General features: G+C 45.5%; 1 protein-coding gene across 4 annotated transcripts in view; it reads right to left on the minus strand.

Moving 5' to 3' along the window:
* The window catches only part of kmt2ca (lysine (K)-specific methyltransferase 2Ca), a 50,411-nt gene that overhangs the window by 22,808 nt on the left and 13,455 nt on the right, over nucleotides 1-14,148 (minus strand). For all 4 annotated transcript variants that reach the window (XM_086150646.1, XM_086150645.1, XM_086150647.1 and 1 more), the window contains 22 exons: nucleotides 12,947-13,066; nucleotides 12,745-12,846; nucleotides 12,549-12,653; nucleotides 11,018-11,199; nucleotides 9,982-10,146; nucleotides 9,199-9,317; nucleotides 8,695-8,757; nucleotides 8,502-8,604; nucleotides 8,217-8,320; nucleotides 6,259-6,387; nucleotides 6,073-6,177; nucleotides 5,871-5,980; nucleotides 5,617-5,785; nucleotides 5,447-5,524; nucleotides 4,778-4,813; nucleotides 3,530-3,673; nucleotides 3,323-3,355; nucleotides 3,072-3,194; nucleotides 1,844-2,146; nucleotides 1,492-1,565; nucleotides 998-1,198; nucleotides 275-379 (listed from right to left, as the gene is read on the minus strand). In XM_086150646.1, coding sequence (XP_086006772.1) covers nucleotides 275-379; nucleotides 998-1,198; nucleotides 1,492-1,565; nucleotides 1,844-2,146; nucleotides 3,072-3,194; nucleotides 3,323-3,355; nucleotides 3,530-3,673; nucleotides 4,778-4,813; nucleotides 5,447-5,524; nucleotides 5,617-5,785; nucleotides 5,871-5,980; nucleotides 6,073-6,177; nucleotides 6,259-6,387; nucleotides 8,217-8,320; nucleotides 8,502-8,604; nucleotides 8,695-8,757; nucleotides 9,199-9,317; nucleotides 9,982-10,146; nucleotides 11,018-11,199; nucleotides 12,549-12,653; nucleotides 12,745-12,846; nucleotides 12,947-13,066 — 2,673 coding nt within the window. The remainder of the gene's footprint in view (nucleotides 1-274; nucleotides 380-997; nucleotides 1,199-1,491; nucleotides 1,566-1,843; nucleotides 2,147-3,071; nucleotides 3,195-3,322; nucleotides 3,356-3,529; nucleotides 3,674-4,777; nucleotides 4,814-5,446; nucleotides 5,525-5,616; nucleotides 5,786-5,870; nucleotides 5,981-6,072; nucleotides 6,178-6,258; nucleotides 6,388-8,216; nucleotides 8,321-8,501; nucleotides 8,605-8,694; nucleotides 8,758-9,198; nucleotides 9,318-9,981; nucleotides 10,147-11,017; nucleotides 11,200-12,548; nucleotides 12,654-12,744; nucleotides 12,847-12,946; nucleotides 13,067-14,148) is intronic.

The following is a 14,148-nucleotide window of genomic DNA, read 5'->3' on the forward strand; positions in this document are numbered from 1 at the left end:
TTAAAATGCAGTTTATCGATGTATCGTACGAAAACACTACATGGTTGGAAAAGGAGGCTGCTGAGCCGTAAATCAGCTGTTTGTTCTTCTCTAGCCGTCGGCATCGTGTCGATCAATTTGCGAGCGGAGCAGCACTTTTCTCCGGGAGACCCGACAGTGAAGCGGGGTCGGATCAGCTTTTCTCACGACTGGCCGGGACAAGACAAGACAAGGGATCTCAGAGGGCGGTGGATCCAGGAAGTCTGCCTCGAACAAGTTGGCCTTGAGCGCTTACCAGATCTCCTGCTATAGATGCCTGGTAGGGACAATCTTTATCTGTTGGAGATTTTAGAGTTTGCTGCCTCTTCTTACCGCCGCCCCATCTGTCATTTACCTCTCCCTTTTCAATGACATCAGAGATATTAGCAACATCATCATCAGCATCTTAATCAGTCACACATCTGACCCCTCTGTGCATCCCCCTGACATGCACCTTGATGGTTACCATGGTTACTACTCAGAGTGGGGAAACCAACACCACACTGGAGGTCAGCGTGCCTATATGGGACGCCGCCGTTGGACCTTCGGGGCTACAGGAAGCTCGAAACATGGATCGTTCCGGGTCGTCCCCGCCACAGCGAATGATTCCCTTCTCGCCAATTATCCAAATATGAACGCTAAAGCAGGCTGAATATTTAACAGCCATGAAGCCGGTTTCCTAGATGTCATGTATTTGGAGGATTGCTTAAAATCGGGTCGAAAAAATGTGAAAAACGACAGGCTGAGGTGTAAAAATCCAAGTGTATCTTTTGAAACTCAAGGGTCAAAGAAAAAGTTTTGCGTTTCAACTCTGGAAGCCTAGTATCTTGTGTATTATTCATAGCAGTTACGTACTGGATATTAGATGCATTATGAATGAGGTTTAATGATGCATCCGTTGCCTCCGTTCTGTCTGGTGTTGGTTTCTTCGTCTACTCAATGATGATGTGACAAACTCTCGCTTTTTAACTCCGCTCACCTGTCGCAGCTTCCACTCCTGCTCCTGCTCCGACTCTTTGGGCCTCAGCGGGTCCTTGAAGGTCATCTCTGGTTCGATGGCGCCGGGGTCGAAGGGACCCGGCCCCGGCGGGGGCTGCAAAGCCTGCTGATGCTTGAGCGGCTCGTTGGAGAGGTGCACCTTGTTTATGCGTTGAGCCGCCCGGTTGTCCCGCGCTTTTTGCTGCCGGGGAGAAAAAGGAAAAGAATTTAGGGGAAAAACAGGCTTTGGTGCCGGCGTGCGCCCCGTGATCAAGCACTGAGGAAACAACAGAATGAGGAAGCGCCGATTCAAATGTCAAATTTTCACTGTTTAACAAATGTGCTTCTTTCTATCAGATGAAACAAGCACTTCATACATGGCGATATTTTATATTCTTTAAGTGCATTGTCCGCTCAGACAAAGATAAGCGTTCATGAAATGATCTCTCCTGTTCCCGACGATCCCATTGGAATGGCAAAAGAAGACAAACTCACCACGAACGGCGCTCGGTCCTGAGAGCTGGCTTTCCTCCACAGCTTCGCTATCTGCTTCACTCTGGTTGACCATTCTGACACAAACACGCTGAGAATCAGCCGCGCACATTTCCATATTTCGAATGATTGCATGTTACTTTCTTTCCGCCACCGTGAACTTCTTTTCGTGAGGGAAGGATTTGACGGGTAAAATTAACCGATTTTCAGCTACGTGTTTACATTTGTGCGGCGTTACTTTTCTTTCTATTTTTTCCATAACTGGGACAGTGACAGTAACTGGACACTGCTCTTTACTCCAAATCACATTCTAATGATTTTTACAATCTGTCTTATTCTATATGTGGGTATTTACCAGGGTACTGCTCCTTCAGCTGGGGGAAGTTGGTATTGCAGTAGAGTACGGGGGCGACGGTGGCCATCTCTCCCAGGATCTCCTCCTTCTCCCACTTCAACATGCCCCGCTGAGCCGTCGACAGGCCGTCCGACTCGCTCTCTCCTGACGCCTGATTGGCTGCGACTGGACCGGGAGCGGGGCCTTCGGGGACGAGTGTCCTGAAGCCCGCGGGAGCCTGAGTGTTACCTTGCATGGCGGGCGCACCGGAGAAGGCTCCCATCACGCCATTCATCAGCGGGATGCGTTGATACATGGCAGGTGCTGCGGACAGACACGTTTTTTTTTTTCCGTATTTTAAAAAGGAATTAACTTGATGACAACATGTATGCACTGACTCCAGCGGTCACCCCGTTTGCAAAGCAACGTTTTTTTTTTTTCCCTTTTCTTAAGAGAATCCTTCGGATGTCTTTGTCCAATGAAGAAAAATGTCAACATTCACTCGTGAAAGCAATTAGGACGGGGACAACATTTTTTTGCAATTTTCTCTGTATATGCAACCACAGTGGATAAATCCAACCTATAATTGAAGGGGTTTCAATAAAATATTGCATTAACTAGTCAAGTAAGTGCCTTCACAGTAGCTGACTTCCTGCTATTTGGAAACTACTATATTTACCAAACAATTTTGCCAAAACATGATTGCGTTTTTTTTCAGTAACAAGATGAATATCCTCTGTTGCCCCTGAGTTTGACACTTCTTGCTGCCAAGTCCAACATTTGAAATTCGGAGGAGACCGTTTATCCGTGACAGGACGGATAACTGCTTTCATCACTTGTCCTTTTACCTTGGAGCCCTTTGAAATGAGGGGCGTGGGATCAAAATTGCTGTATCTCGTAAAAGTAGCTTATACGACGTTCCAATCATCGTGTCATTTTACGGTAGGTGCACAGAGAAGGATACCAATTGCCGCAAACTCTGCTTTAACCCCTTTGGAGAGGTACAGGAAGAAACGCATGGAGATGTTGTCACTGAAGTTCAGGACCAATAAAAATGACGCACGGTTTACGGCTCCTGTCCTCCTCGGACAGTTTCCCCGCACGATGAAATTCATACTCCCGCTTGAGGTCATTTCCAACAGACCCAGGTATTTAGGCGAAAAATAACCGTGATGGGTCGGGAAGTCATTCGATCCATGTCTCACACCACTTCACAGTTCAGTGTGTGTGTGTGTGTGTGTGTGTGTACCTTGACTGTGTGTCTTGCTCGCTGCAGCAGTGTGGGCCTGTTGGTTGTGCTCTGGCTGGGTTTTGTTGCCGTTTGGACTGAGCACGGCTGTGAAAACCTCCTCCACGTCCTTCCCCTCCAGCTCTGCACGCAGGCACACACACACACACATGCACTTTAGAGAGGATGCGAGTGACGGCCCTTTGAACATCTCCAGCTTTTACAGCCGATCATTGAAAGGTGGGAGATGACAATGAGCAGCATCAGCTCACCTGGGATCTTGTAGAGTTTGCTGAGGATAGCACCTGCGACACAGACACACAACAGCATCAGTCGCACAGTAACAATGCACACGTTATCTGAGGAGGCGAGAGCAGCATGTTGGCTGACCTGTCTCGCACACATTGAATCCACTGTAATATCTGAACACCAACAATTCTAAAAAAAAAAAAAAGAAAAAACCTTGCCATTGTACTCACCGTCAGAGACCATCTTGTCGAGCTCGGGGCTCAAGATGGCATCCAGTGGCTCCTCGCTCACTGGCCGGAGGCCACGAGCGCCACTTCCTGTCGGCTCGGAGGTCAGCGGGTGGTCGTCCGCCATGGAGCCGATGTCCAGGCCGGCTATGAGAGACAGAGATAGACCGAATCATTGGATGAAGCAGGGACAGACTGCGGGTCGGCAGCGAGCAGCGGCAGGAAAAAGTTCGGATCTGGGGGAGAAAAGGCTACAGTTATTCGTATGGAATCACAGCAAATGATCCATTCATAACAGATGAATTTGGATGATTCAAAAAATAAAAAAAAAGCAATCGAGAATAGAAATTAAGTAAATATCTAATTGAAATGGTTCAACTGACACTGGGCCACAAACAACAGTGACGCTTTATGCCACAATGTGAACAGCAACTATATTTCCATGATAAGAAATGCAGAAACAAGCACGCGCTGGTCTAGTTCCTATTCATAACCTTCGGCGATACAAGTCCCTAAGTCCTGTGCTGAGCTGGTTGTTGGGAAATTCATCGAGCAACATCAGGCTCCTGATGCGATCCTCCACTTTTAACACATTGCCATCAACTGCCGCTACAAGTCCGGAGGCCTGGTTCAATATAATCGGACTTTGATTTTATTCATCCCATTAACTTGCTTGTCTGTCTGCGTGCTAAATCGAAAGCGAGCGCCAGGACACGGCTAAGCTAGCTCATCAAAAACGGACAAATATTTACAATCTACTGGCAGACTCAGAGCTCATGGGACAACATATTCTACCTCTCCTTTTTCTCCATGATAAATCCTCTCTGCAAATTACCAAGATATCATTTAAAAAAAAAAATGGCGAAGTGGAATAGCTCCGCAAAGGATGTATTCATGAGCCAGACCAACTAAGAAAATCCATCCCGATGTGTACGGCACGTTTTATTTTTAGTTTCCTCAACTCAACAGAGCAGGAAAGCATCTTGAGGAACAAAGAACTTTCTTGGCTCTCAAACAAATTAAAATAGGGTTAAATCTTCATAGCACATAAAAAATTTATAAAAAAAAAAAATCCACCATTTTCTTGGTAATTTCTAATATTTCAGGTGATTGAGAGGGACTGAGTGCTGGGGAGGAAAAAAAAAAGCATCAGAAAATATCAGTTGGGGAGCTTAATGTGATTTAAAGCTAGAACATTTCGGGTTCAAATAAGAGAGGGAAGAAGGAGGTCATCCTGTGGAGTCGTCTTACCAAAAGGAGAGGGGGAACGCTCCACCTGGAACTGGCCTACAAAACAAACACAAAGTTACTGACCGGCCAATTGGAGGCCGGAGAGATAAATACGGACTGAAACAGCCGGTTTGAAAAAGCAAGACAAATAACCAGTGTTCGAATGAACAAAACAGAGACGAGACAGTCGGGCTACTGACTGAATCGACCAATCGGGTGCCAGACGAGAGGGCCGCAAACCAGAGAAGGTAGTTGCGTTCTGAAGCGGGCTATCAAACAGCGGAAAACCAACACAACTCCTAAAGACAGACAAACGCGCGCACACACACACACACACACACACAGATAGCTACACACAGATCTAGAGACTGAGGGTGGCGATAGTGCGACACTGTAATCCAACCGCTGTGAAATCTCAGAAGCCCTGAGGAGGAAATGAGCTCGACACAGAGGGGAAACCGTTAGCTTAGATTCGCACAAGACCGGAGCAGGGGAAACTGTCGGCCTCGGCGTGCCATCTGGGGCAAACCGCTCCCCGAAGAATTCGCGGGGGAGGGGGGAGGTGTTTTCGTGACACTCCACAAGGCAATTCCACAGGAAGTGAATGCACATTGGTGATGATGCCGGTGATGGGTGACTGATGTGAGTGAAATTGTGCTTGCATGTGTGTGTTTGTGTGTGTTTGTATACCTGTGTGTCCCATTGCCAGTATGTGCGGGTCAGTGTTGAGAACATCGGACAGATCCACAAGCGCGTCGTCCATCATGGCTGGATTGCGACACACACGCATGATTCATACACACTTGATGATGTCATGGAAGGGATGAGAAATTACACAACCACGACAGAAGGAGACTCACGCAGTGCTGCCGGCTTTTTATTCTGCACCACTGTGCTGACGGGCTGGCCTGAGGGGGCGGAGCCTCTCCCGACACCTACTCCTGATTGGCCGGCGGCCGACGTTTCTGGCCCCGCCCTCCGGTCGGACTGCCGACTGCGATCGAGAAGATCTCGACCGAAGAACGCTTCCTGTGAGGATACAGATGATGTGGCCAATCTTGACTTTTTTGAGCGTCCGCGCATGTGCGCGTCACACTTTTTATACTTCCATTACCTGTAGATAAGAAGGAAACTCCTCCTCCAGCTTTGTTTTCTTCTTTCTATATCTTTTCTTTACTTTCTCCATTGCCTGGTCCGAGGCGGGTGCAGTCTCCATAGTGACATCTGAGACGATCACACAACAGCATCCATTTTTAAACCAGCTCTGTAGTGTTTACACATTAACACGGCCTGAGGTAGCGGCACGCATGTCTCACCTTCCTCTCGTCCCGCAAGCATCTCAGGAGAGTCTTTCCTGCACAGTTTGATGCGTCTCGGTCCAGCCTTCCCACCCCGTTGACGCACCATGAAGCCCCCGATACCTGGGAGACACATACCGGGTGATCGGGCGAAGACGCAGGCGTCGATTGTACCGCTTCCCTCACACCTGCCGCTTTCCTCACCTGGTCGGTAGGGTTTCCTCTTTCTCTTCTTGTTACCATCCGTGACCTCGGAGTCCTTGATGACTTCATCGTCGTGGGTCTGATCTCGCTCGGGACTCGAGTCGGATTTCAGCTCGCAGTCTAGGTCACCTGCAGACAGGGGTGCAGCGCTTTCACGCAACTTCTTTGAATTCTCGAATAAGACCTCTCGACTCATGACTTATTTTGCAATGTTGTTATTACACGTTTAACTAAAAAAAAACAAACAAAAAAAAAAGACAAAGAGAGCAAGGCAGAGCAATTTTGACTTCCAAGTTCATGCTAACAACAGATGCTAGTTAGAAAATATGAAATACTGGAAGAGGATACTTCAGGCGTTTGTTGATGAAGTGATCACAGCTGTGAATTTTGAATTTTAGCCGACAAAAACATGGGAATGACAGACTGGTGTATAAAAACCAGCCACCTCTGAAAATTATTTCCCTGCGAGGTCCATGTTGGTGTTTTTGTTTTTATGATTGATCATTGCTCAGAGGCAGTTCTTTCCTCCCCTGTCTGTTTGGGTGAGAGATCATTTGAGAGAAGATGCTCAACTACAGGTGAATTCTGAAATCCCTCCCAAAATAAGTCAGCGGGCTTAAAAAATAAAGACAAGGGGTGTGGATTTACTCCTAAACAAGCTGCTGTTTGTCCCTTAATTCAGAGGTCCTCAACCACCATTTGATACCTGGCCACAAACAAATAAAGTTGTTTAAAATTAAACGTATTTTCTTTTCATTCGTCTTATTTGTTTTGAAAAATTGCCACTTCTGCCTACGCCTCACTCCTGCACTTGACTCGAACAAAGGTTTCGGGTTTTTGACACGTCGAGTAAGTTGGCAAGCTAGTCCAGGCTAACATGGCCTACAAACAAATGCCATCTGAGAGCTTGCTTGAAAGGGGAACGAAAGGGTGTCGGGGTTCTGCCTAAAAGAGCAACATTTAAAGCCATGGAACCCTCAAAACTACTTTGCCAAATTTCTTTAAAAAAAAAGAAGGCAATTATTGAGGGACAGAACCACATTATGGGTTGGAGTGGATATTAAGGGAAAAACCCTTCGAGTGTCACAGTCCACCATCACCCCCAGATGGATGAGACCGTTAAGTTGCAGGGAGACAAGCCCAGGACTCCCACCAATTCTGCATTATGGTGATATTGGTGCACAGTATGAGGCAGGGGTCGGCAACCTTCAGTGCTTAAAGAGCCATCTGGAGAAAACACTGCAAGCCACAAAACCATTTATAATGAAGATAACACTGCATCTATCTTTTCTCACTTTCTGTAGTACACAAAAAGAAACTATAGTGTGTTAAAAAAACAAAAATGTATTTCTGCTTGCAATAAAACAATTTTGAACTCTGGAGACACTGAAAAAGACGCTGGATTGAAGTTTATGTCCAAATAAAACACCCAACCTCTATTTGAGTCCTTCCCGTATTTATTAAATAGGAGCTGCACTTAAATTACTCCTCTGCAGCAAACCATAAATGCCCGCTTCCATGTGCCGTCATCATTTTATTATGTGTACTGAGCTGTCATCGCCAATAAAAAGGACTATTTCACCGAACACTGCAAAATATTTATATGCAAATTAAACAGCCAATTAAAATATTTATTTCACCTGGTAAATATGATTTCTGTTCCTGAACCTCGACGCACAGTGTCTGCACGTCAGGGGTGTGAAAAGCTCCATCAATAGCGTTGCACATTTTAGAGCAGCAAGAAATTCAACGTGTTGTATTTGAATATTGTATCTCCAGATTTAGAATTACATTTAAAAAGAGAACCAATGAACCAAAATAAAATTAGCTGAAATTGAAAAAACCCGTAATTTATTTTCCAAAACCACAGGGATCAAAGAGCCACATGCAGCTCCAGAGCCATGGTACATTTCCATGCATGTATTGTATGTGATTGTGTGAGTGAGTGTGTGACGCACCTCGGCTGTGGTCCTGCTCGGTGGGGGTGTCAGGTTCAGGGGGCGTCTGCAGGACCGACACACTGTTCTGGTTGATGATCCTCAACTTTAGCTTGGGTTTACACCTGAAGGTCAAAAGCAGTCAGTCACAGAAGACTCCAGGAGGACATGATTTAAGGTTACAAACACCATTTCAAGGAGTGTGAAAGCATGCAAAAGGAAAAATATCAATCAATATTGAACGCGATTGATCTCAATTTATGTTTCAAAAGACAGGTTTAAAGAGTTGCACGGGGAGATTCTCACCTGCGATACCGGCGTGGTGAAGTCAGAGGCTCAACCAGAGACTGAAGGTGTGAGAGGCCCGACTCGGTCAGGCACACCCCGTCCTGAGTGTACGTCTTTGAGTCTAAACACACACACACGGACGCACACACACACGTTTGAGTGTCATCCATTAAAAGCACAAACACTCGCAGAGCAATGCAGTAGCACTGACCGGGCTCTCTGATCCTGGTAATGATTTGAGCCATGTAGGGTGTCTCCAAACTTTCTGACCTCCCTGGAACAAAAGCAAACACACATGTCATCACCAAATCTAAGAAAAATACATCTTATTCACACAGACAGACGCTTCGAATTTGTCCTTGAGGTTAACTGAAGTAACATCATCAGTGATATAATCTCCTGATCTGTCGCATTCTGAAGCTAACGGCTGGGAGGGTCTGCCAAGCCCGCGGTGACGTGCAGACTCATCATCTACAAGCTGCAGTGTTTTTTGAGAGTGGGCGTTTTGCTGAGTTTGTTTTTTTTTGCGAGTCCCATGCAGTTCACAATGCAGAATAGGCACTAAATTGATCTGCTTATCATCTGCTTGGCATCATTACCACCTCAGGAGACGGGAACCTGACAAACAATTCTATTTAGTAATCTTGACTGTTAATCTTTTGATTTATCGACGTGTCTGCCGTGTACGTGTGTGTGTGTTTGTGTGTCTACATGCCTGTGTTAACGTAGGAGCCGCGGGAGTTAGTTCTGCATAGTGAACAGTCAAAGCCTTCATCAGCAGCGATCTCCACCTCGTCTTCCGTGTTCAGACCTTGACAGCTGGCGTGAACCCACCTGCAGACAAAAACAAGTGTACACATGCAGGTTTATATACAGTAAAGCGCCTTACTTGAACTTTCATTTAGCAGACAGTGAGATTTTGATGAGTCTGAAAGTAAAAGTAAGATGAATGATAGTTACTGCTTTGGGGAAAATCATCAGAAAAAGAAAAGAGATTGTGTCTGTCAGTGGCAGTGGTGATGAGGACCTCCTCACTTTTAAGCATGACAATATTCAATCACATTTCATTTCACCAGCCTTTTTTTTTTCCTTGTTCTCAAACTGAGATCTTTCTCCTTTATTTTGACTTTGTCGATACTCCGTTTTGAAATACATCCTCAATTAATTTCTAAATTTCCGTGATTCCTTTAGTTTTTCTGGATCAGGAGTCTCAAATTTACTTTGGTTCTTGTAGTCAAAGGCTTCAAGAATAAAAACGCAGAACTTTTAGCACTCTATGAGGGCTCATAACTAAGGACATATAATTATAAGCACAGTAGTCTTACTCAATAACAGTTGCTCAGATCAGGTAACCAGATTACTTAAGTAATTTAGGTGTATGTAACGAAATCACAGATGGAATAAAAAAGTTTATGCAAATTGATCAGGTTTTTTAAAGAGTGTCTGAATAGTAATCGGAGAGCATTTTCTTCCATATGTGTGTGCGTGCGCACATTACCTGTCACACTGCTGACACTGCAGGATGAGGTCGTCCTGAATGTAGGCCCTCTGACAGAGCGGACAGCAGCTCAGACTGGCACATGGTCCGCAGCGACTGTAGTTACTCTGCCATTCGCAGTGAAGGCCGGGGGAGGCGGAGCCACACTGGATACACCACACGCACCTGGACAAACAAACGCAAACCTAATTTCAGCTTTCGAAACTTGTCGTGGTGGATTGTCATGTGTCTCTGCGTCTAATGCTCGGCTCACACCAAAAGCTGTTCATGGTCCCAGACTAAAAAACGAAAGTTGGAAGGATATCTCAGGAGTTCTAATGGAGTGGCAGCGCACTCCCGTCTTCTACGGGATTACCATCCCGTAAAAAGCGGTAATCTGAGCTGTTTTCAGAGTCTTGTGCTTACCACAGTATCAAATGTGTTTGACATTATCGCAAGTCCTTCATTCTTTGCGGTGAGTAACACCATCAACAACCAATCGATGAGCTCAAGCAAAAACCGGAAACAGGAAACCTGGTAGACAAACTGTCACCAGGGCTGTATTGGCGGCACAGGCGGTATTCGCTGGCGGTATGGGTGAACGGGAACGGCAAAGGACATCCTGATCAATATGGAGGAGAGGAAAGAGGAGCGGATGATGCAGCTGTGGGCAGAACAGCCCAGCTTGAACCATGTCAACTCCCCGACGAATCACGAGTGGAGAAGGAACAGCGAAGGACTGAAATAGCAGAGACGCTGCAAATACCCGCTGAAAACATTGCATGCTGGGGGAAAAAAAATTCTTGTTGAGTCTTGTAAATAGTGATCCTGTAAGATTCACAGTCTTTGTATAATCTCTCATCGAAGACTAGGCTGTGACAAAAAACTAAAAAGTAGTCTTTAGGTGTGAGATGATAAGTTTTCCATGAGTCTTTTCTAAATCTTTTCAAAGTCTCTGGATGTATGGGTTCAAGCTCTGTCATTCTATTAGATTCTACCTTTCCTTTCACATTGGCACACACACACACACACACACACACACACACTCTGCACCCACCACTTGCACTTCCAAGCCCCTTTGGGCACGGTGTGGAGGGGCGGGTCCAGGCAGTACGTGTGGTAGCTGATGTCGCAGTCGTCGCACAGTAGCAGGCGTCCGGGGTCGCTGGCTTCCCCGCAGGCTTCACACACCGTACACTCCAGACAGCGCCAGCCTTTGGTCAGGATGACCCGCGTGATCTGAACCCAGAAGGTCACACAGAAATGAGATGACAGGTGCCACATTACGGGAGATATAAACAGATACCAGCACAAGAACTGATGTAAACTGATACAAAATATAAAGTGGAATACATAATGCATAATGATTAAAACTAGGGGGAAGAATAAACACAAATAAACACAAAAATAAAATATTAGATGAATACATCTGATGTAAATTCAACTAAACTATTCAAATTCAGCAGTTCTTGATTTCAGTATACAAAGATTAGAAATCAAACATCCCCAGATTATTTCAGAGATGGGAGGTACGCTTGAAATCAATATAAAATCAATATCGTGGCCACGTATGAATTAATCTATGTTCAGTAGAATTTAGAAAATTCAATTTACATTGCAAGCGTCTTTTAGGAAGGGTGATGTGATTATGTACCAATGAGAAGTTTTACTAATCAATATATAAACATTATAGTGTTGTACATTAAATTATTTGTAGAGTTATGAGAGTGTGGGAATTCAAGTCCAAATGTAAAGGAAACAGAACCTGTGTATTCAGTACATGAATCACATCATATATTATACAGTCCAAAAATGTGCAGAAGGTTAAAAGGAGACCTGGAGTCCCACTGCGACCCATCGAATGGACAATAAATCAAGTTAAAATAAATGAATACAATTTATTTATTTTAAATTCTATTGGGTCAAACCCTTATTTCTTCTTGTTTGCACAGCGCTTTGGTGAAAAGCGCTTTAAAAATAAATGTATTATTATTTTGTAATCATCATGTGTTAAAACCCTCGCAAGACAGCGTTAAAACTGATTTTACACTCTCGTTTTGATGTTTCAGACACGGTAAAACACCACAAACAGGTTGTCCCTGATGTAATATCAAGTCGTGTACCCGCTGCTGCCCACATAGTAACTAGATCAGCTGGAAACGGGTTAGCGTTCCACTGGGAGGCGGACGACAGTGAAGCTTGGCTGAGCGGTTTTGTCGGCTGGCTGGGGGGAGAGTTCTGCTTCGTTGCACCTCATTCGGGTCTCGTTCAGCCTTAATATGAGCGTCCCTCCTCGGCTGGCGGGAAGAAGCGGCCGGTCCTGTCTGCACCGGCGCCACAGGACCGGAAACCCGAAGGCGACTTTTTTTATTTGGAGCGCAAGCACAGCTCTGCAGAGACCAGGCTAGGATAATACGAGCATTTCATCCAACAGTTTAAATGCACTGGAGCCCTAACAAGGACTGGAATGGCATCAACGTATCAGCTTCTTCCTTTTTTTTTAAACTTTTTTTTTTACTGTATCACGAGCACATATTTCACCGTGGTGGTGTTGGCACAGCAGGAATTGTAAAAGCGTGTGCACCGACCTTGACGTTCACACAATAGGGATGGTAACACTGTCCACACTGGGAACACGCCAGCAGTCGTCCTTCAGCTCCCTGACCGAAGCTCCCACACACCACACACATATCCTACACGACAAAAGCAAATTCATTCTTCGGGAGGGGAAGAGTCGATCGGCTTGGTGATCAACTGACGGCGGAGCATTTAGCGACACGCTACCTGTTTAAGGGTGAAGTGGTCAGAGGTAGAGAACATCACCACTGTGTTATGCATTGAGTTCTCCTCCTCGTCCTTCAGCTGGAACTGCTCCACATGCCCGAACTAATGAGAGAGGATGCGGATCAGTCGGGGTGCCAATACTTCTGAACGGGGCCGATCAATACAGACTCATCTCTGTTATGGTGAAATGTGTGTTTCGTACCCCAGGTGACACGGTCAGGCTGTCCTGCGTCTTCAATCTGCTCCTCCCTCGCCCACCTCTTCCGATTCCGACGCCTCCTCCCCTCGACCTCCTCCTGCCGGGAAATCCTGACCCGCGGCCCTGAGGGATAAAAGGGGACGGATTAACCGGTGCGGATTGAGGGGCGCAAAGGGGAGAGGGAGAAGAGAAGGCAACACGTGTTTTCTAAGTTGTTAAGGAACATTTCTGTCATGAGAGTTGAATGTTAGCGCCATCAGGGGCGTGGCAAGGGGTTTCACCGCTCCAGTCTTCTTTCAATAGATTATGCCTGGACTGCTAAGAATCTATGACCTGTTCTTTCTCCAGTGATCGCGGAGGGATCGGAAAACTTGGGAGCTGCACAGAGATGGTACACTATCACAAGTTCGGTATTATAGTAGAACTTCGTCTTGCGAATTTTAATTTGTTCTTTGACTCTGTTTGTGAACCGTGTCAATTTTTCCCATTGAAATCAATGTCAATCCCATTGGTCTGACCCAAAATAAACGTACTTTGCTTTTTTTTTTTTTACCCTAAGTTGGTTTATTTTTAGCAAAAACATAGAAAGGAATTGAAGATAACTTTAATTATTCCTGTGTTTCTGGTGTTTTCTCTTCTTGCCAGCATTTGTACTCGCGTTTCCTTCACTACTTCAGCATGCAATTGTAAGCCTTCACGCAAAAGACCCTGACTATCTCCAGCAAGCTAACTTTCTATTATCCAAACTAACTATCACTTTTCGACTTCTTCTGTCGACTTGAGACCTTTGCTTCCTTAATGTAGTAGCCCTTTTAGCCACGTCAGCCATCTTTAGCGCATCTTAGTTCTCCAGGATTGTACAGATAGTTGACCTAGCTGTGTCGTAGTGCTTGGCAAGATGTGGAACAACAACACCGCTCACATGTTTCGCTATTATTTCTTCAGATCGACAAATCCTTAACTTCTTCATAACACCACTATTACTACCACTTTTAGCTTCTTTGGGAACCATAATGAGGGCTACCTTACTGAAAAAAGCATAAAAATGCGTAACAGGAGAACACAAAAATGACTGCTGTAAACAACGTGGAGTACCAAGCACGACTGCCGCTACGCTACAACGCGGAAACCTCATGATTTTTCATTTCTGCACTTCTGCACCGAGTCTTGTTTGCAGGTCCATCCAAAATTTGACAGAATACTCT

The sequence above is a fragment of the Fistularia commersonii genome, chromosome 8, assembly GCF_037954325.1.
Source record: "Fistularia commersonii isolate RoL2024-O1a breed Wild chromosome 8, RoL_Fcom_v1.0, whole genome shotgun sequence".
Classification (NCBI taxonomy): domain Eukaryota; kingdom Metazoa; phylum Chordata; class Actinopteri; order Syngnathiformes; family Fistulariidae; genus Fistularia; species Fistularia commersonii.